Genomic DNA, 23318 nt, shown 5'->3' on the forward strand with positions numbered 1-23318 from the left:
CATGCAGAACATGCTCATTGCTGCAGGGCTGACTTATCAGTCTTCTTCATTTTATAAAACACGCAATGCCAAATTTTAATGAATTTATTTGAAATAATATACAAGAATATAGTGTGCAAAAATCTTAGGGGCAACATCATGTAGACATGTGTCACAAACTGAAATTTACAGTTGTGATTCTTAAAAAAAAAATAAACCAAAAACCAGCTGTTTAGTATGTAAAAAGCCATGATTGTAAAAGTTCACAGCAGAAGCAATTGTAATTCTAATGCAGCCGCTCTACTTTCAGACAGTTGGGAGGGAAAAGTAAAGTGCAAGTGTTGCACGTATAGTTAAGTGCAAAGTTTGCCCCCACCATAAAGATGTCTTATGGCAAAATAAAATATTGTAGAATATGTGGCAAAGACAAAACACAGACTTAAAAACTAGGATGGTGATGATATCAACAGCACCATTTTTCTGGAGATAATGCTACTTACTTGTTTCATCCTGTCCTGGGCCATTGTTTCCACTGGAAATAACAGCTCTCCCTAGTGCCAGCTGGTGCAAAAATATCTCACTTGTGGATAGAAATCTTATACGTGGCAACCCAAGCAGCAGCTCCCATGCTACATTACACTATGCTCTCCATTTACCACATGTCCCAGTAACTTATTGGCATCTGAGCAGGCTGGGAAGCTAGAGGCTGATAATACATTTTGACATTTCAGAAAATCCCAGGCCCCAGAATCGTAATTAATAATATGGTTGTGCAATACGTATTAATCAGCAATAAGAATCAATGTATATAAACAGCTGTTACATATTTCAAAATTCCCCTTTTTGTACATTTTCTTTTAAAAATAAACATCTATACACATCTCCTTCGCCTCTTTCTAAAGTACTTTAGCACCACAGGTTATCCATTTTCAAGCCTATATTACCTGACACATATATGAAGTTTGGAAGAAAAGTAAGGCAATTTGGTTTAAAATGTTGATAGTTTTAGCTTACTTAATGTTCTATTGTAAAAAGCAAATCTCCACTCATATTAGATCATTTCTGACTTGATGGTGCCACTATTTTATGGTCACACAAAGTCACAACAAATAGTAAGACCTCAATCTTCCATCTTCTTGCCATCAAGCAACAGCCATTTTGTAAATACAGAGTTAACAGGAAACTTCTGGTTTAATGCTGTTGTGAGCCCTAAGAAAAGAGAAGAGAAAACCAAGTCAGTGGTTACCAAGCAAAGGGGAAATAGACATTATCTTAAATCTAGCAAACACTTGTTTTGAAAGCCATGAGTACTTGAAATCATTGGGCAGTTATTCATAAGAAAGCCCAAACAGCTAAAGTTATCCTCTGATCATCCAGACACCATCAAGACTTACTTGACACAGTCCAGAGTCCACCATCTGCTACATGATAAGGTAATCAAGCTACAAACAAATTTCTCAGTTGACTGAAATACAACAATTAAAAATACGTATTTCTTGCTGTAACACTGAGTTAACAGATCCTCCAGATAGTGTTATCTTGGCCTGAAGACCCTATGGACACTGAAAATCCTATTAGAAGGTAGGGTGAAACACCATCCTTACCAAAGCCAACCCAACCCAATTCCTCTCAGTTACACACAAACACCTCCACTGAGTTCCTTGAAGTTCACTGGCACAACATGTGAAGTGAACTTGATCTCACCATCCATGCTCAAGACTGCAGTAGTGTAACGCCAGAACAAATAAATAGTATTATTTTGAATAAACCCACAAGGAAATTTAACAGAAGGCATCACTGTTTAAAACAGAATGCAGTGAACAAGAAAAGAGCATGTTCCCAGCAGCTGGGATTTGGTGAAATCTCCAGCAAAGGACAAAATTCAGCAACGCTTATATATACTCTTGGAGTTAGCTCCATTTACACATGAAAAGAAAGTCATTTGAGGGTGAAATCTTAAACCTGCAAAGTCCACAACATGCTTGTTGCTTCTACCCAGGCATAAAATGGCTGATGAAAGGATCTGGCATTCTGTGCACCTCAGTGCATCTTTGCTCCCAGACTGGCAGAATCTCCTTTTTCTGATGTTCTCTTTATATGAAGTTTTCACTTGAAAGCTCCTATCTTACCTAATACATTTACCACCTACTAATACACTGCTGTAGACTCTTAAATGGATGGCCTTCTACAAACTGAAGGATAATTTATTTCCCTACAGAAGAAGCATTTTCTGTAGTATTTATTTTACAACTAAACCAAAAGCAATAAATGAAAGGGATTAATGAAAAAAAATTTGCTCCCTCAATAACTTCAAATATGCGGATATAAATTATTAGCAAAAAAGAGAAAATGGTTAAAAGCTTTTACTGAATTAAAAGGAGGCTGACAATAACAATGGAGAAGGATTTTGTGAAAGTCTCGAGTGTTTCTGAGGGAAATGGACAGATGTAATGAGGTACAACCACATAAACTCAGTAACATCAAACTAAAGACCCCATGCTCCTCCTCTGCATTTCACCAGCACATCCTCTTTCAGTCCCACAGAATTCATGGAACTCTCAAAAATTCAGAGGCAAATCCTCTTTGGATCAGTCTCCTGCCAGCTGTCCAAAAGCAGGTTACACAACAGAGAGGAGTAAAACAAAGGTTTGAAATACCAAGAAAGAAGTAGACTTTATCCTGAAAAAACCCCACTGTAGCTACCAAATGAACTCATTTAACTGCATAATTGTAAAAGACTACTTCACAAACATACGGAATTTGTTCGTTTTCGTTTCCAACAGTCAGGATTCAGGCGTTTCTGTTCTTCTGCCAAGGCCTTGGCTTCTAGTGTATACATCCTTCTTTCTTCATTTTTCATTTTCTTCCACCTGTCACCGAGTATCACACTTATGGCTCTGCAAGATAAACGTTTACAGTATGGTCAGGACAAGGTGTTAAGAAATATCCTGATTTTCTGCTGTCTTGGCACTTGAAAAAGACAAAAGTTATGTCTTTGTGGACAATAACACACACACACAAGAAATAAACCTTAACTTAAAAAATAATTTAATAAATGAATGAATAAGCATTCATGTTTCTGATTATCTTCCAATACTTTCTTTACCAGTTAAACATCTGGGACTTCTGTGGATGCTGGGCCATGGGTCAATGCACATTCTAACATTTTAAAGGGTGTACACATTTGAATACACAGCAACATCATAAAATAGAAAAATAGGGATGTTTTAAAAAAAAAAAAAACAAAACAAAAAACCAAAACAAATCCGCCACCAAATGGTGACTCTCATTTGTTTTGTTCTGCTTTTGTACTAGAAGATCCTATAACAGATTTGCTGAAAATATGTTCTCTAACAATTAGGGCAATGATCTGAATACGACCTCAGCCAAACAAATACTTGATTAACTGCAATCATGTCTATTTAAGAGATGTGTGTAGCTTCCTCCACCTTTAATCCATACTGGGGAGAACATGAGTGGGCAGAACACACTGGGAAGTTCCTGTTCTATGCAAAAGAAACCATTTGTTCTAAAACACCCATCATCATCTCCAGAAGCTGAATTGCTTTTCCTGCTCCTTATAAACGTGATGTCTTTTGGACAATATTTCCCCATATTAACATGCCATATTGCTTAACTGCACTCCCAAATGTTGCATCAATATTCCATTAAAGCTTTAACCCCATCCTTTAGCTGAATGAGAACCTCTAAACAACAGCAACAATTACTGCAGTACCAAGTAGGTATGCTTTGCCTTCATATTACAGTGATGAAAGCTCAAGGACCTGCTTTCAGAAAAACACATACAGAACTCTGTATCATATAAGAAGTTCCTTGCTGGCAGCAAAGCTATTAATAGACTTTCTAACAGAATGAAGAAGAGGAGAGTGTCATTAACCGTTTCCTCAGAAATTTCTGTACCACATCAAGAAATTGGATTTTAATCCTGGAAGACTTCAGTACCACTGAGGCTCTCACAAGCTGATGAGCACCCAGAGAGCACAGCAAAGCCACCACTGGGGCTGCTGTTAAGCCTGGGCTGTCACATACTCTGTTGACTCCTTAAAGCAAACTCCTGAAGTTGCAACAAGATCCCATCTACATCAAAGCCATTTTTGTAGCCTGTCTCTTTGGCAATGGAATTTCTAATTTTCAATCCAAGCTAAGAACAAGTCTCTTCGATCTGTCATCAGAATTAAATACACTCTAGACTAACTAGCTGATTTTTCTTGTTTTGGCAGTACCCAGAAGCAAATCAACAGCACCAGAAATGTGTTTGGGTTTGGTCACCAGTTTGTACTGGGTCACTCATACCCTCAGGAAGGAACACTGTGACCCAGAGAGAATGATCTGCAGAAAATGCCATTGCGTTTTCAAATAAAAATGTCCTATGAAATATTCAAATACAAATACACATACACATATGTATATATTTTATACCTCCAGAAAAAAAAAAAAAAACTGCACTGAGGCACTGAAAGTGAGTACAGATCAGCATGTTTTAAAATGCCTGAAAAATCCAATGCAGAGAAAAAAATACTCCATTTCACCATGGAAATACCTCTACGAGCAAATCACTAAGACAGACAAGAGATGTGTACAGAGAAATTTCCTGACATAACAGAGACCTAATTCTCCTGACCAGAAATGAGTAAGAAAAAAAATGACCCTTCTGCATCACTGCTTTGGGTGCCCTTCACCTCATCAGAACGTGGCAGTGCTACATACCCTGCCTTTGTCCTCTTAGAATGCTGGTAAGATCCCTGACAACATTTTAGCAATAAACTAATGTGCAGGATGCAGTATCTTACACTGCAGTTGGTTCAAAATAAATTGTCAAACAGTAGTTGAGAATGCCTCAGGTTTACTTAGAAATTATGTTCCTTCATCTTTAGAACATACACTGCTCAAATTATTCAAGTATTTCTAAACCCACAATCAAGTCCAATTATAGTCACAGCGAGAACACCTAGAAAAAAACAAGTGCTACCCTAAAACCAGTTTTCAAGGACAGTCTTACAGCCCACAGTATTTTCAAGTATTAGGTGAATGTTGACTTGTCTTCTGAATGTTTAGAGCTCACCTGAGCTACTTTGTCTCAGAACAGAGCTGTTAACTTAAAATGACTCAAGTTCTGTCCTAACCTGCATAAGAACAGTAATGTAACTGTAGCTAACTTAAGAACTCCAGTGTACAGAAATGGGTTCTACATGTAAACAATGTAAGATCTGAAAATGACACATACTTACATTTAAAAAAACATGAGAGTTGCCTCTGAACAGTTAAATTAATAAAACCCTCAGCAACACTTAAGCAACAGTAGCTGAATGCCTATAAAATCAATTATTACTACCTCTCATGACTTCTTCTATACTGTATTTTGCAGATGCCAAGAAACAGCATCCAAATGCACTGCCTTCCAAATGGGAAAGCAAGCAGTGCACTCTGAATCTTTTTGGTAACTTTGTCATCTCATCTCTTCAAGATATTGTTGTTTACAGAAATATTCTATTTATTTTCACACCCATCCAAGCTGAGCTCCATTTCGCTGCATCAATTTGAAATCAGCATCTTAAATTAAATATATAACCATCATAAACTTTGCTAGCTGACATTCTGTTTGATTTCTCACTGGTGTAATGAATTTGCAGGCAGCAGATCTGCTTCACTGAAATTACTATAAACACTACAGAACATCATGGCCAGGACACACAAGACTGGCTGGGATTTAAGGATGGGTGACGTGTATGGTAAGATTTTATTTCTGAACACCAGTTACAGCCTCATCACTAAAACATGAGGAAATAGCAAAAATCCTCTCTAATGTCTATTACCTTTAGTTTTTACCAGATTTAATACCAGGATTTTTATGTGAAAGTGCAATTTTTACAGTAGCAGTTTTCATAATGCTAGACTCTACAAAATGTGGTTAAAAATCAGTGCACATTCATGTGTTTTAGTTTATATTTACATGTGCACAATTAGAACAAAATAAGAAATTATGGGCATCTTTATAAAAAGTGTTTAGACAAGAACATACATATAAGGTAAAAGCAAAAGAACAAACCAACAAAGAACATACCTGTCCCCAAACACACATTCATGTGACTTTTCCTGCAAGTTTCAGCAGATTGTTCAGTGTCTAGGACAGGCAAACTTTGGCCATGTACTGTTTGGATTAAGATCTTTCAGAAATCCTAACAATCAGACTCTTATTATTTAATATGATACACAGACTGCTAATAAGTTCACTGAGTAATCTGCAGTACCATGTCAATTATTAAGTAGAAGAGCTAGAAATTCCCTTTTTCTATTACAAAGCATGAGCAGAAAGCCTGGTACTTTTTTCTTCTCATGAACACTCATCATTGTAAAAAAAAAGACAGTTGTGTGTTTGTGACTCTGCCATGTACATATGTACATGCCAGTTGCTTTACCCAAATGCTTTTGCAAAGGGTAAGTTTAAAAAAAATAGCTTGTGTCAAATTTATTGACTACTGTTAATAGTTGAAGTCTGTCCATAAATTAAGCTTTGTACCAGTGTCTTTCACAGCTTATTCTTAAAACAATATACACATTTTATTTCAAATGCAAGATTTAGTCCCCTTAAATTTAAAGGTGAAACACAGATATTCTGCTAGCTTACCATTAATTACAAAGCTACAATGTTCTGTCATTACCTGTTGTCTTTCCCTGGATACATCTGAGTATATTCAACTCTGTATTTTTTGGCAAAAAGCATGAAGGCATTCATTGGTCTTTTGCACTTGTTTGGAGAAGTGGCACTCACAGTACTTGCAGTCCCTGAGCTGTGGCTTTTGCCAGCTTTGCTGTACAAAGAACTGGAGGAAAGATGTGATGATGCAGTAGACACACAGTTTTTACTACTGCTTTCTGATCTCTCAGCATCTTGATTGTTTGATCCTCCACTAGAGAGAGAGGCGCGGCGCTGGCGAGCCATGCTGCTTAGCACATACACTGCAGAGGAATCCATAGGTGTAAAATCATAACTGCAAGAAAAAGATGTATCATAAAATGAGCAAGTAATTTTCATGTAAAATCCATAAATAGCTGTTCACTCTTCATCTCTACTACATTTCTAGTATTCTGGTCTCTTTTGCTTGACATAATCAATTGTGCTTGACGCAGATGTCAGTGGGAAAAAAACACAAAACCCCAGCAGATGAGTAAATTGTTTTTTCAGTGGCATGGTGGACTGCAGCTTTGCAAGGTCCACTGTGTGTACTATCAACTCCATGGCTGTGTATTAATAAATTATACACTGTCTTCAAATTTCATCCTCCTTTGAAATAAGTTTCTTTCTTTCTGCTTCTGTCATTACCACAAATAAAATCTGGTGAGTGAGTGATAAGTATGAAAGGGACAACCGATGTGGGAAGAACCAGGATTGAGTTCACTTGTTAATATGTACTAATTGTACCTACAAATTTGATTTTTTAATTAATTATATTTTATGCACTACTGTATAAATAATTTCTCCAGGCAGTTAATTACTGTATTATTTTACAGAAAAGCCTAGAACTGAGACTAAAATATTGTTTGAAATCCCATGATGTCACATACTGTTAAGATTCAAAACTGACAAACGTCTGCCCTCTAGTGACAAAAATGTGGGATTCCTCCGTATTTCCAGGCATTTCAAAAGTAAGATGTTTCCTTACAGTTTAGACCCCCAAAACCTAGAAACTTCTGTAATTGTTTGTTGACCAACAAATACAATTAACTTCTAAAAACCACAGGAAAAGTTTAATTTCACAGACTGTCATCTCCAGGTGTGTGCAGATCAGTCTGAGAACCACAGGCTGTATGTCTTCAGTATGCTACATGGGCAAAACACTTGTAAAGGTGCTACTTGAGAAACACTTGTATAGGTGCTGCTTGAGCTTGTACCTAAAGCACTAAGTTATCACCACAAAATAAACATAAAATGTAATACTAGGGCTCTGTTCTCACACTGCTCAATGTGGCTACAGTTGCATGATTTATTGCAAAAGTAAGGGCTTTGAAAGAGCTTTTATTCTGACAATGCTGTAGAACTACTAGAAAGGAAACACTGCCATTGGTACTCCAACTCCTATCTGCAAAGGTAGCCCCTTTTTGTGGAACCAAAAGCAAGGATGGAGCCTGAAGGGTTGTCCCCAAAATCTCTTAGAGAAGTGAAAAGCGATGAAGAAGGGATAATGCTGACAACCTCGCAGGCCAGCTCACAAGATAAGGAGAAAGGACCTCTCTGTTCTACCAACAATCCAGCACCCTTCCTATTTTTTATCTCTTTCCCATAATACAGCAACAGGAATTTGTTTTATAATTCTTCTGTCCTGTTAAATACATGCTGCATGCTCCTTTCTCAGTGAATTTCTCCCTTCTGCTGAGAGAGACAAGAAATTTGATGTGTCCAGGAAATACTCAGCTGGGTTGCAGGATGAATAAGGAGCCACAAATTCAATTTCTTCAGTGAGATGTAAATATAATGATTCGAATACCTCTCTACATGTAAACTCAGAACAGGAGTTAGTAAGAAGAAAAAAACCCAGACAGCAGATGAGTGAAGACAACCAGTTTGAACTCACTCTTTATCCCCGACTGAAATAATAGAACTCCTAAAGCTTGAACTGCAGAGAGCGTTTAAATTTTTTTTTTTCTATTGTAAGAAAACAAGAAGCAACTGGACTACAATCCAGTGCTAAAAAGGAGCTAACATAATAGAAGATGGATTCCACTAAAGATAGAAATCTCAAAAGAGTATGGGAAAACTTATGAGTAACACTATTTCCTTAGAAACTCAGAATAATTTATGTTGGAGCAGACCTCTGAAGGTCATCTGGTTGAACCTCTTCCTCAAAGCAAGGCAGACCTCCAAGGTACTCAAACTTTAAAGTTAGGTAAGTCTGATACATTAGAAAAGAATCACAAAAAGCAGAACACGCAAAAAAGAGAGCTAATTATGGAATTACTGCATTCTAAAGCCATAGCACATGCATTAATTATGAAGAAACTACTCAGGTAATTCAGACACATAGCTGCACATGAAGCACAAGTTAATTGCTGGCAGACAAACTATTATGGGAAAACTGCACTACATTTTTCAGACATAATTTATTTTACCTGAAGAATTTAGACAGATAATACATATTTTTTTTACTGCTTTACCTAATCTGGGGCTGAAAAGTTCTATTATTTTAGGGTACTATTTTGCAGTTTAGCAGAGCACATCACTACGGAGCTTTCCTATTATTCGTTCTTAATTTTCACCTCTCATCTTGTATTACCAAAAGTATTCTTTGTTCTATGTAGTACTTTGAATTCCTGTAGACTTAGGTGCCTACTCATTAAATACAAAAACCACTGAGGCCACTTTATCCAAAATTTACCTTTTAAATGTATCAAAAACACCTGAATCATCAAAGTTAATGGCATCAGGGTGTCCAGGAGGTAGACACAGATCTCCAAGATGCATTTCACAGCATGGAATGCCATGCTGTACCACAGTCAAGCTTGGATAAAAAGATGACCAACCTGAAGTGGTAAAGAGTTAAATTAGACAAACGGCCAGACAATCTCTCTAGTTCTTACCTGGACCAGTCCTGTATCTCCAAATTACATCATTTTATAAAATGTTATAAAAAAAGTCCTGATGCTGTTTCTGTCACCCAAAGGAAAATCAGGAACACTTACTCAGGGAATTCTTATTGCAAATAGTTTATTTCTATCTCAAGCAAAATCTCATTCTAGCAAAAAAGTAATAAAAACCTGGAAACTTTTATAAACACAAGTTCTATGATTAACAAGTGAGAAAAGCCTCCCTTACCTGCAGCTCTTCTCTCTCCCCCCAGATTTGTTTTCCTTGAGCTCTATTTAGATACTTGACTAAATCTTTCCTTATGAAATACACAGCTTTTCTGTAGCTTCACAATTTTGTCTGGATTTCTTTACAGATATAATAAATTGATTCTATAGCACTGCTTTTATCTATTTCTTCAGCAACATGGCCCACCAATAAAATCTGCAAACACTTTCTAACAATATTTAATATACAACAAAGCATACTTGCAGTATTTCATACCTTTATTTTTAACATAAAAAGGATGATCAAGTCTGCATTCTACTGTAAGCAAGCCATCTTCCACTGTGCCAGGATCAAAAGTCAACTTCAGCACTGACTCACCAAAGGAAATGCTTTCTTCATGAGAAATCAACTTCAAACCATCAGAACCATAGCCCTGTGAATATACACACAGTTCAAGAAACACTGATAGCTTTGTATACTGTAGGTGTGTATATTCATCATCTTATGCTAATGCTAGCACAGTCTAAGTGCTTGTTAGAATAATAAAAGCAATCAAAACATACCTGAATTATTTCTTTTTAACTGCTTTATAGCAAGATATATAAAATAGTACAGTGATCAGCTCTGGGCAAGTTTAGTACAAATTTGTCTTCCTCAGATAGTAATTAAAGGCATGGGGATAATGTAAGAAATTAACTGCTACAAGTATTGAAATTACTTTATTAGAACTAACAGCTACCTTGTAAGGACTCACTTGGAGATTCTCCTCTTTTCCACAGCCTTCAGATCTTGCAAAATCTTCAACATCCTGCCATTCTTTGTTGCGTCCTTTATGAAAGCACAAGCGAGAGCCTAACAGAATTTCCCAATTAAAAAACAAAAAGATATTAGTTACATTAAAAAGTCTGTTAAAAAAAAAAAAAAAAAGACAAAACAAATACTTACTTCATGATAAATGTCATTTTACCTTTTAGAAAACAGTGCCATACAGTTGAGGGCCAGGAATGGCACCATCCTAAATCATCATCATCTGAAAGTGATGACATGCAGAAAATGCCAGATTCTGATTCACTATTTGCCTATTAAAAAAAAAAGAATAGTGTTGACCTTTTACTGCAGAAGATCTTAGGGCTGGTCATGTTGTCTTTAGATACAATCTCTGATTTGAACGGTGTCATTGTTTTGCCTATAATACCAACAGGAATGTAACGGAAAGGCAAAGATTCAAGCAGTGCAGCCAATGTGAACACAGAATTTTCACATTCTTTGCTTGTGCCATCCTGAAATTTTTGCATTTCATTCTCCAAGATTCATTTGTGCTCCTGTGGAGTATCTTATGGTTAGGTATGAGCTACCAATTCTTGATCTTCCACAGAACCATGCAAAGTGTATTTTACTCTGCTGTTGAATTACTGGAAAGCTGTAGAGCTAAATCACTAGGAAAAACTCAGTGTCTAACAGACAAGCTTCAGACACAAATTAATACACAGGAAAGGGAAAAGCAGGACTGACAGTTTTTGTGCCTCTAAAAGGAGATAGTTCCACATTGCCTTTTCAAGACAGCAAACAAGGTAATAAAATTTTTAAAGCTTGCTATGGAAGGAACTACAAGAGAAGCAGAGCTTTCACAGAATATGATCTCTTCAGAAAAATGTGGATTCTATGATGCAGCCCTACAAGCCTACTGTGTTTGGTAAAAAGTAAAGTAACAGAAAATCTACCATAAATAGAAATGATATTAAAACTATACAGATTATTTTTAAAACTAATTACTCTTTTCAAAAAGCTTAACCCATTACTCATGCAGCTGTATTTATTTAAAAATGTTTCAAAACAACACACCCTTTCATGTCTGACTGGTGTTTCATCCAAATCATTCTTGGAGAAGTTAGGATCATTCTTTGAGGATCCTGGTGGAGGACGTGCATAGGAATGTAAACTTTTGCTTGTAGCTATTATGTGAACAGGAGATGATCTACAATAGAAAAATTTATTTTAAAATATCTCAGATTAAAACAACACAAGACCTAGCTGCCATTACTCTACAGTGTTTTTATTTAATAAATATTTCTGTTTGCATGAAATGAATACCAAATTAACTTCCCACGCACCAATATTCAAATGGGATGATTAAAGGGCAAGCTCAGGGAGTATTTAGCATAACTCCTGCATAGCTTCCATAAACCACCCAAACGACACAACTACTTCCACATCAGCATCTCTTTCTCACAATGATGAAGTTTTAACAAGTATATTAAAGTGAATATACCATTCTTAAGAGTACATACAGACACAGCTCTATAGTAAGGATTAAATCCCTACTGTATTACTGTTAACTGTACTCATTTAACTTTCTTACTATAACCCAGGATCAAAGCCATACAATAATAGGTGAAGCACAGAAATTTCTAAAACTCCATGCTGCTTCTCACAAGTCTTATGGAATTCACAGATGACAGATTTGAAACAGTAGTAAAAAACCAACATTGCATTAGATTTCCAATAAGCTCTTGCTGCACTAGTTAAGTATGAAGTGTTTAGAGTACCAAATTCATCTTAATTTCTCACCTGCTGCTTCATGAGGTAAGTGCCTGTAATTGCTAAGCCTTCTGTAGTTAGGCAATATCCTTATACCACCCTACCTCATTTGTGGATAGCAACAGGCTCTGAAATGAGTCCTGTGCAATCATCCACAGGAAAATAAAGTCACTATATAAAAAGATCAAAAACAGGGCTCCAGTTGAAAGTCAGAGGGTGTGAAGAGTAAAGGAAATTTTTCTGAAGACATAATATTACACTCTTAAAAAGTTTGAAATTAAAATGAATGTCAGTACCTGTTATAGAAAGAGCACTGCATCAAAGGACTCTGAGGACTTGTGGCTATATTTGCTAATTCTGTCAACCAGTTCACCCCATTCTCACAAGAATAAGCACTTTCTGAATTGCTGATTGAGGTATGTTGGTTCCATGAAGGCCTTGAACATTCCTGATGTGAAACATCGGCACCAAGCTGAAAAAGTGCAGGTGGGGTAGAATCTGTCTGCACAGCCTGTAGTTCAGGAAGATCATCTATGAACAAACACACAAATTTCTGTAATTATACTCACATATAAATTCTCATTGACACTAAATCTTGAAAAAAAAAATTTAAAAGTAACTGATTTTATTTTCTCATATCACAATTACCAACAATTCACAAACCCTATTCATAATGCTGACAATATGGCCACAGAAATAATCACATCTGTAGTCTCTTATACAGTCATACAAGCAACTTAAGAAAAACATTAAGTAACCAGGTAAACATATTTCTGGTTCAAAGTTTTCACTAGACTGACTAGTATACACAGAACTGTAATGCTGAATTATGCAAAATTAGCAACATACATCACTAAAATACTAAAACATTAAACAAAAGGTAATTAAAATAATCTGTCCTAGCAGATGTGACACTAAAAATTACCAGCACTAGGGCTGTAGAAGGCAAAAGCAGGGAACTAGAATTAAATAACTCTGAAGTAACAAAAGCTGGGTCTACAGCCTGGTAGAGCGAATTTTTATCAGTAATCTACACATTGCACTGTCACACAGAATAGCAGAAGAGAGCCCAGCTTGTTAACAAAAGCCTGTTACATGCTCTCATGTAACTAGAGCATTGTTAATCTTTATCACTCCGTTACTTCAATTAAATGTGTTAATATTTCATTGATTGTATCAGTACTTTCTAACGTACACACTATTTTTCTCCAATATTTAACAATTTACGTTAAATATTTCTCTAGTTTAGAATTTGTATTTGCAGCTGTTCTAAAGCAGCATAGCTTCACTTTAGGAGGAGCTCTTGAGCTTTCTGTGTTATTCTTATGCCAAAAAAAAAAAAAAAATCCCTGCTATAGATTACAAACAGGAACTTGTAGCTCTGAGTTCAGAAATACATTTAAGTCAACAGGCGTGTCATAACTAGAAATAGTTACAGGGAAATGTGAATGCAAAATAAGACTTTCAGACATCACAGTTCAGTGTCACATTCCCTCCCCTACTTAAGTTAAAAATCGGTAATCACATTCAGTCAGCTTCCAGTAATTCCACTACACGAAAACTGCAACAAACTTCAGAATCTGGCTTCTTCTGAAAAGCTACGTCACGTTATTTACCAAGTTCCATGTGTTCATCACAGGAAGCGTATCCAGGAGAAGAGGGAAGGTTTTCATTACACTTCAGCAACTCCAGTGACTCATTCATCCCTGAAGTTCTTTTGTCCATTACCAGAAGAAGCTTCTGAACTGCATTAGGCATTTGATTTGTCTTCACTTCCCACACCATGTTAGGATGCTCCAAAGTATCTGACTTTAAAGAGACAGAGGTTAAAAAACTGCACACACAAACTATTTTCAATTGCATCTGACAAGCTACTTCATATTACCAGTATCCTAAATTCTCCATAATCTGTTGAGAATCACAGCATAATTTAGCTTGAAAGGGACCTCTAGAGATGATACAGTACAATCCCTACACAAACTAATCCCCCACAGTCTGACTAAAGTCAGATGAGGCTGCTTGGGGCCCTGGCCACTTGAGTTTCTAATATCTTGAAGGAGGGAGATTTCCAGAAGCTTCTCAGGAAGCTGTTCCAGTGACCACTCTGGCTCCACAATCCTCCTCAAGGCTTAGGATCAGCCTGCAGTTTCTCCATATCCTCCTCCTTAAAAGCAAATATGACATGTTCTCTGCTACCAAATCCACATTCTTTTGGAGACCAGCCTCACAAGGACACTGGCCAGCTCCCACCGATGCATCGCATCCCATCTCACCTACTTGTGCATGGCCAGTCCACTGAACTGGCCTCCCCCTGACTTGCTCCTCCTCCATCACAGACAAAGTACCACCTCAATCCATCAGAAGTGTGTTGCTGGGCCTAGGGACTGGAGGAACCTGGATACAGCCCATGCAAATAACAACCAAAGCAAAGATGATGTCATCCTCAGCGTGTTGACATTAGGTCTCCTACATCATTTTGCATCAGGCTCATATTTTCTCCCATCACCCCTGGCACATCCACAGAAGCCTCTTTCACTGCCCTTCACATCTGTTCCTGTCCCTAGCTACACTCTCAAACACATCTGACATAACATCCTTAACTGTGTTGTAAATGGAAAGAAAAAGAAATCTGTACTTAGTGGATTTCACTGCAGCTTCCTTTCCCTAAATCCCAGTACTATAAAGCTTACACCAGAAGAAATACTTTAAATCATCCTCAGCAGTCAGAGAACTGCAATTATTCTACACAACCACTGCCTCAAAAAGCTGGAAAACAAGGTTATCCAGCCTTCAGTAATTTGGTTACCTACTGGTTTTTTTTCAGATGATGATGAATTACAGCTACCATAGCATGATTACCTTGTACTTTAATGAAGTGTCATCAGAAAAGTAATCATGAGTCTCTCACAAAAAGGCAGAAAATACAGCTTGGTAAGAAAGAAAATCTGAAGAGTATATCATGTGCATACCCACTAAGTAAGCTATGCTGCACCACAATAGAGAAACACAAACAGTGGCTAAAAACAGTCTCATTTTTCCATACAAAACAGTAAGTCTATCATCTTATGAGCTCCCTTAGTGTAACACAAAAAGGCACTGAGTAACAATTACAAAAACAATCCAGCTTTCTTTTAATAAAGAGTTAAAAGGTATTTCCTATATATAGCTGACATTAACAGTATTCTATGTTTTTACACATTCTATGAAATTGTGTCATTATTTTGCAGCTTGTCTTGTACATAATACAGTTCAGACATAAACCTTTGATTTACATACTGGTCCTAGAAGAGGCCTGACCTAAGTAGTTTTTTTTTTTTGTTTTTTTTTTTTTTTTAGTGGAGAAATTCTAACTTTCTCATCTCATAACCTTTCAAATACATGCAAAACTTACATGAACCTGCATTCCAAACATACAAATATTGGATTCTACTCATATGACACTACTACAAAAGCCTCAACAGCCAAGTTCTGGTTTTAAGGAGACAGAGAGGGAGAGTAAGGGAAAGAATGTACAATCAAAGAAACTATCAATTGGCATGTGTGCTTCATCTCTAAGAATCATCTGAAATACAAATCATTCCTTTGTCACCCATGAGGGACAGTAAAATTACAGAACACCCGAAGAGCAGAAAGCTCAGTCATTTCTAAACAGAATAATCACCCCTCACTAGTAGAGGTCAGGACCTTGATGTTTATCTCCAAGTAATCAACTCTGAAAGGCCACTCCTTGTTTTTCTGGCTTGTCTATGTCCTTCCTTTCCCTCCTTCTGCCTTGTTATTCTCTCTTCCTTTCCCATTTTCTTGCCAACTTGTTTTGTAAATGTTACCTTCTCCTTCCTCCCTTTCAAAGTACTTGTCCTGGCATACCAACACACTGAAGGTCAAAGATAATGTAGATACAACACACTAGTCTAACAAGAAAGATAGTTCTTTGAGAAATTAATTGTGCTTCCAAATCACAAGAATTTCTCTAGACCACAGTCACCCATGTACAAAAGCCAAAAAATCCTCAGAAAGTGCATTAAGAAGGAAAACAAAGAAGTGCTCAACTTTACTCTTCATTTTATTGATTCTATTTGATTAAAGTCTGGTTTGGACATCGTGTACTTCTCTTGCCGTCAGCCATTTGACATTTTGGAACATTAGGGGAAAAGGTCATTAATTGGCTTGTAAATTTTTATTTAAACCAACTGAATCTTCAAATCTTGTTGCAACAGATGTTTTCTAGAAGTATGTGTCACAGGACTACAGTCACTGCCACTTGCTTTAGAAGTAAATAGATCTATGAATTTGTGCTTTAAAGTAAGCAAATTTGTCACGCTAAAGCAAATGGCAACAAAGAGCTGCCTAATTAAACTGTGCCTCTTTTTGAGGGACGAAAATAAATTTGGGACAAAAGCAAATAAAGACTGTGGCTGAGAAGGGGTTCAGCAGGAACTGGGCACCATCCACCCAATCCTGGGTGGGAGTGCTGCCCGCGGTTCTCCTTCTGCTTTCTGCCTTCCCCCAGCCCCAGCCCAGCGCTCCGCCCGCAGCGCCCGCCTGGATGGAAGGAGCCTAACCCGAGAGCAGCTCCTCCAAGCAAAACAAAACACACCGCACTGGCAGGACGGGATCTACACCCGGGACCTTCGCTGGCACGGCTGCTCTGATCACGGACATGATTCACCGTGTTTTGGCAGCTTTCAGCGTTACACAGGCCGGCCCTCCCGGCTGTCCCGAGGGGGCCGGGGAAGCACTGTCCCGTCCCCCCCCCCCCCCAACTGGCAAACGCACACATGGCTCCCACGGGCGGTATTTACAGCAGAATTAAAGGCGCATCACGCAGCAGCACGGGACCCCGGGGCACAGACGCGGGAAGGAAGCCCCGCACCCCCTGGGCGCCTCTGCCCTCGCCCCCCCCCGCTGGGCCGAAGCCGCCCCCGGGAGCGCGCACGCCCCCACGCGGAGCGAGCCCGACACCGACACCACCATCCCCCTCCCCCACCCCCACCCCCGTCATGTGACCCCCGCCTGGCCGCGGCCCTTGTTTATACACGGCTGCCGGCAGCGCGCATGCGCGCAAGGCCCCATTCATTCACAACTGCGTAACAGCCCGGCCCGGGGGTGAATGGGGGGGGGAGGCGGTGGGGGCGCCCCTCCCGCCCCAGGCCCCGCCGTTACCCCCCGGGCGGAGCCGCCCGCCATGCCAGCGCGGGGCTCACCCCGCTCCAACTGCCCCTGACACCCCACCCCCCCCGCAAACAGCCGTTGTCCCCGCGGCGAGCAGAGCGCCCTCGCCCTGACAGACCGGGTCAGGCGGGCGCACCCCGGGGAAAAAAAAAAGGGGGGGACACACGTTCGGCTTCGCCTGGCTGGGCAGCCCGGCGCCGCAGCTGAAAGAGCCCCCGGGGGGGCCGGCGCCCCTGCGCGTTCCAGCCCGGCCGTGCGGGAGGGTGGCGGCTCCGCCGGGCGGGTGAGAAAATGAGCCCGGTAAACAATGTCTGGGCTCCCACCGCCGCCGAAAGCCAGGACCCAATAGCCTCCTCGGCTCGCCTTGCGGGCGCTGCCGCTCCCCTCCGGCCCCTCCGACCCCACTCGTCTCCCGCCGGGGCCTCGCAGCCCCGCAAAAGCTACAGCTCCAAACTTTGTAGCACTTACCAAACCCGTCGCCATTACCAAATTCCCCTCGGCTCCCCCCCCGCCTCGTCCCCACCGCAGAGTCCCGCCCAGGCCTGGCGGGACTCGGTCGCCGAGTGGTCGCAGGCGACGTTGCTCAAGTAACAGCCGCTTTCTATTGGCTGCCTGACCTGCCGATCGGGAAGGCTCCCGGGGGGCGGACATGTTTTGACTCTCCTGCGCAGCGGATTGCACCGCGCCGCCTATCAATCACCCCCAGACAGCGCCCCGATTGGCCGATGCCTCTGCCGGCTCGCCGGCGGCATTCTGGGAGCTGTAGTCTTCGCCGCCAGCGCCGCCTGCCAACTTGGACGCGATAAGACGACAGCCCCCAGGATGCCCCGCGCGGCGTTCGGCTGGTAGTAAACAACAGTCACAGGGACACGTGTACCCGCGCCGCTGGCCCGCACGGACCGGGGGCTGCTGACAGGGCCTGCGGGTCCGTCCGCCGCCCGGCCCCCCCCTCCCCTCCCGCCGGCCCGGGCCCCGACCCGCGGCACACCCGAGGGCGCTGCCTGACCTGGTGCTGCCGCGGGGAGGGAGGAGTCGCGGAGCAGCGGCCTCCCCAGCCTCCTCCTGCGGCGGCCGGGTCCCTTCTGTTCCCCGCAGCTCTGCCGGACCGGGCCCCGAGATGGCGGTTCGCGGGCACGGCGTGGAAAGAGTTGCTGGGCCCCGGGTTGGTGCTGGCCTGTGAGGATCCCCGTGTGCCGGCTCCTTCCCTGATTTACCACCATTAATTAGCGCGTCGAAGCGCTGTTACGAAACCGGCCCTGGCCTCGTTTCGCCAAATAAAGGCCGCGTCGTGCGGAGGTGAAGGGAAGTTGCTAAAGGTCAGGGAGTGAGTCAGCAGCTCTGCTTGGCCTCGCTCCGGCCTCTTCCCTCGTTTTCGTTGCATGAAAAAGATACTGGTGGTAGCTTATGCCCGAACTACGAGATAGTAAGAAATTAAAAAAAAAAAAACAAAAAACCAAAACCCCATGCTGGTCTATCAGTCCATTAGTGTCTCCCTGACATCCCCATACATACATTGCCACAACCTGGTTTTGTTTGACATTGTTCCTGTTTTACTGACAGAAACCCAAGGCCAGAGCTGTGACCAAGTTTGCCCAGGTACACAGGAACACGGGGGGACTGCAGAAGGGAGAATGGACTCCCCATCTCCTGAAGCAACGTCTTCATCACCAAATATATTACTGTGCATGATCCAATACAAAGCAAACAGACATACAATAAAGAAATAATCAATAGGATTTCAGAAATTGATGCAGAGTTTGAAAATTTCACAACTGTTGGCATTTTTCCAAGAAAAGCATTTCCTCTTAACCTATTTTCAATATCATTTCAATCATGCAAATGTGCCCTAAATCAGAAAATCAGAGCTTTTGTTGCAATTTGGTATTTGCAACTGTTCTGACTGAGAGGCACGCTAACATTTGCAAAAAAAAAAAACCAAACAAACCAACACCCAAACCCCAAACCTGTTAGAATTTAGAAATGGTTCCATATTCAGAGTTCTGCACAATTATGCTGTTAGTGGCCACTAGAGGGAATGCTGGTTTTGTTGTTTCTAGAGGTCTGCAAGTGTAAAGCATTTGAAAAGAAAGGAAATCACAGAGCACAATTACAGTTGCCACCAAAACACACTCGGTGTGCAGATGTCATTGGCACATTGATTTAAGATTTGGCTTTTCCTAGAAGTAATAGTTTGTCAGGTAGTAAAGTCATTGCCATCTGTAGGCACCACTGGAAGAGAGGCATTACTTTAAAAAACATGCAGTACCTTTTGCAGTGTGGATTGGAAATTTCTACTTTATATACATATATATATGTGCAAATTTAGTTTCTGAACTTAATCACATAACGAATGAACCCTTTAGAGATCACTTCCCAAGTCTGAAAAGACAAAGAGTTATTTGAACAAACACCTCCAAGAAAACACTGAAAATTGATGTTTGGTTTCAACTACTAAGCAACTAGACAGCTTATTAGAATGTCAACTGTCTAACCATACATTCCACAAGCTCAGATTTTTCTTATATTTACAATTCAGGTTTTTCCTAAATAAGTGATACAGCTTTATATAATAAAGCTTTCATGGCACCCTCTCACTAAAATAGATTTTTTTAATACATTGAAAAGTGGTAAGCCAGGAATCATCTTTTTTTTTTACACTAGTCCACAAGAAAATTAACTCTAAAACTGTGTTCCTGCCTCTCCTCCTCTTTCTTTTATCTCCCAAACTCCTTGCTCTGTGTGCCTAGTCTCTAATTAAACCATTAACCCCCTCTCCAGACACCCTATCTTGCCTTACTCCATGCCCTTAATGAATGGGTGCTCAGGGAATGAATCAATGCTGCGTAGCAAGGGCAGTGTCTGTAGTTTGCTGATTCAGTTGCCTCTGCTGTTGCAAGAGAGGTGGAATATAAGGTGGGGGCTTGGGAAGTGTTGTGAGTTCTTGTTGGATTACAGCTGGCTACCAGAAAGCACAAAATAATCAGCAGAGCCTACACTAACAGAAAATAAAGATGAATTTGCATCCTAGCTATTTATCTCTTAAAATTGCCATCCACGAAGTAGAAACCATGAGGTAGATTTAAAAAATGCAAATAGTACCTTCAAAGTCATATTTGTAAAATATATATTGGGTTCGTACCTACCTCTGCCTTTAATCTTTCCTTTCTAAAGCAAATGTCTTTTCCTGAGCTTATGACACAGATGCTGCTGCTGACTCTCTGAAATAAAGCATATAATTACTGTAATTCTTCTACAGAAGCTTTCACATCCACGCTCGGTGATTAACTAAATACTCCCCAGACATCAGAGCAGCTCTGCTCTCCTGAGCTTCGACTTCTACACCAAGCAGTGGCCATTCTGTGAGACCCTCTCACATCAGTTTTCTCCTTTCACAATGATTTCTGTATCTCTCAAAGCTATTCCTACTCCTTCCCTCACCTCACAGTCTCCTGTGAGTAGATGCACTGGTAGCTGGCTCTCCCCCTTCCAAACAACAACTCTAGGCATGCTACCCCCACATTTCACCTCCTTAATCTGCTCACAGAAGATGCCATTGGGATCACAAAGCAGACAAACAGAAGACTTGCTGCTCCTAGGAAAGATATTTTTTCTCAATTGCTGAAAGCTGTGGAGGTGCAGCCCCCTCCTCACTGACTGCATTTTGATGTCAACACCACCCATCTTGCTTTAGTTGCTAAGGCTGTGGACCCCCACCTGTTCTTGCTTCAATTGCAAGTGCAATAAGCTGAGAAGATCTGGCACTTTCCAACGTTGCCTACTTGGGCAATGAGCTGAAGCAATTGGGTACCTTCTTGTCCCAGTGCAAAGACAGCTGTTTGGGGTGATGAGGCACCAACTGTACCTGGAACTCCGGTTGCCTGGGAAACGTACCCGAGCCCCTTCCTGCTTGGATCACAAGCCCACTCTGAAAGTTACCAAAGATCATCTGACACGAGTTGTGGCCACACTGGAATAACACCAACCTGAGTAAATAATCTTGTGACCTTATAAATATAAATCCCAAAAATGGATCATGTTTCTACCCCGCTATTTACATTTTCTACCCCAAAATAAAATACTTTTTTTCTAAACTAAGTGATAAACCTATTTGCCATGAAGGTTCAGAGCTCTGTACAAAAACTCTCTGGGCTCACAGCAAACTGCAGCCCCATATCTCACAAGGGGCTTTTGTCTATCTGAAGGACAACAGTAAGTACACTACTTTTCATTTTGAAAAAAAATAAGATCACGTTATAATGATTTATTATAATTGAATCTCACAGAAATCAATTGGTAGGGTATTTCATTGCAATTTCTTTTTTGTGCAGCTCGAAGGTCATTAGGTCATTTATCAACATCTTAACATAGGTTAGCCTCTGTATCTGTGTGTGTGTGTATGCAATTGAGTTTAGAAACTTTGTTAAATCTTTAATTGAAGCTGTGTTTTATTGTAACAAATTGCTTATTATTAAGAGATGCTATTAATTAAGTATTGCCAGGAAATTATATGACATTATATTTCATTATCTGTTATAATAGTGTCAATCAACCTCAAATTGCTGCTATTCCAGATCACACCAGACCCATAATTACATGTTAAAGCACTAAATTGAAAACCCTACACCTAAACCCTTTAGACATAAAGCAATGAAAAGCCTGGAACTAAGTCTGGATACAGCCACACCTAGAAGACTCTTCTCTGAGGAGTTTGGAAAGAAAGGGGATCCACTCTGAACTTCATGCTTCCATGGGATGACCTTCCTCACTCTTTTCCCTAATTCCTGCATAAATCACTCAAACCTGATCTTGACTCAGCCTCCCCTATCTCTGGATAAATCATTTCCTCTGATCCTAATGTAAGTAATTCCAACCCAATCAACCCCTTTATATTCCTTCCACATAGAAAGTAATAGAGTGAACCTTGCAATAGAATTCTGTTAAGGCACACTTTAATAAATCTATATTAAAATCACCTTTACCTATTACCTTTGTTGGTGTTTTTTTTAGTGACCTTAAGACCTTCTACTTTTGTCCATGACAAAAGGGAATTTTTACTTACCTTCTGCAGTGGTTCAGGCTGGGGAGAAACAGAACAAATAACAGTCTAGAAAGATTTTTTTCCCAAGATGGGTCAGGAATTAATGAGAAATTTATTTCTTGTCATTATGGCACAGATTCCAGTTTTAGCTGAACTTTTATCATCTACCAAGGTAGAGCAAGAGAATAAATGATGGTGGTATCAGGAAAAAGGAAAGACCTGACATTATCAAAAAACAATCCAGCAGACCAATAAATAAAACCCCCACAACTCTATCCCAGCTCAAAGCTTGCAGAAAAAAAAGACAAAGAAGACACTACAGTTGATTTGTAGGTTTGCTCTGTGCTGGCTGAATTAAAATGCCAGGGAGCATTCCAGGGCACCAGAATATAATAATCTGTATTCTAATTTCTTTTTAGAATAGCCCTGGCCTAATTTTTGCTTGGGCCAATAGCAAGTAATATTGGGATATGTTTAGGGCACTACCATAGGCCAAGGGCTGTTCTCAGTCAGACATCTACATATGGCCACCCCACATGGAAAGCCTGGAAAAAAGCTTATAAATCAGCTATAAATGAGCCCATGCAAATACTGGAAAATAATATTAATGTTGGCCATTCAATGCCTTAGTACTAGCAAATTGTCCCTGGCACAAAAAATTTCCTGCTATGGATGTAACCATGCAGATGCAGCCAAAAACTAAAGGTACCATGAAGCTAGAGTTACTTGAGATCCACCTGACTCCACAAGGACAAAGCAACAGAGAGAGAGAGAGAGAAAGAT

At 40.2% G+C, this 23318-nt stretch overlaps 1 protein-coding gene and 1 long non-coding RNA gene across 8 annotated transcripts; one reads left to right on the top strand and one right to left on the bottom strand.

The window, feature by feature from the left end:
• Positions 1-66: 66 nt before the first annotated feature.
• Positions 67-18615, bottom strand: HBP1 (HMG-box transcription factor 1). Of its 7 annotated transcripts, none has more exons than XM_071733920.1 (11): positions 18504-18615; positions 13942-14134; positions 12622-12856; positions 11630-11762; positions 10755-10866; positions 10527-10639; positions 10064-10220; positions 9372-9516; positions 6660-6989; positions 2735-2876; positions 67-1188 (listed from the first exon to the last, which is right to left on the bottom strand). In XM_071733920.1, the coding sequence occupies exons 2-11, from the start codon at positions 14108-14110 to the stop codon at positions 1171-1173; spliced, it is 1554 nt and encodes a 517-aa protein (XP_071590021.1). In that variant the 5' UTR covers positions 14111-14134; positions 18504-18615; the 3' UTR covers positions 67-1170. The 7 variants fall into 7 exon arrangements, with proteins under 7 accessions (XP_071590021.1, XP_071590019.1, XP_071590017.1 ...); XM_071733918.1 differs by lacking the exon at positions 18504-18615 and adding an exon at positions 17966-18070 and having other exon boundaries at positions 10542-10639; XM_071733916.1 differs by lacking the exon at positions 18504-18615 and adding an exon at positions 17966-18069.
• Positions 18616-18705: 90 nt separating this feature from the next.
• Positions 18706-19242, top strand: LOC139791558 (uncharacterized). Its single transcript, XR_011723962.1, has 2 exons — positions 18706-18920; positions 19058-19242. It is a non-coding gene; the product is annotated as an uncharacterized lncRNA (long non-coding RNA).
• Positions 19243-23318: the final 4076 nt, after the last annotated feature.

The sequence above is a fragment of the Heliangelus exortis genome, chromosome 1, assembly GCF_036169615.1.
Source record: "Heliangelus exortis chromosome 1, bHelExo1.hap1, whole genome shotgun sequence".
NCBI lineage: Eukaryota > Metazoa > Chordata > Aves > Apodiformes > Trochilidae > Heliangelus > Heliangelus exortis.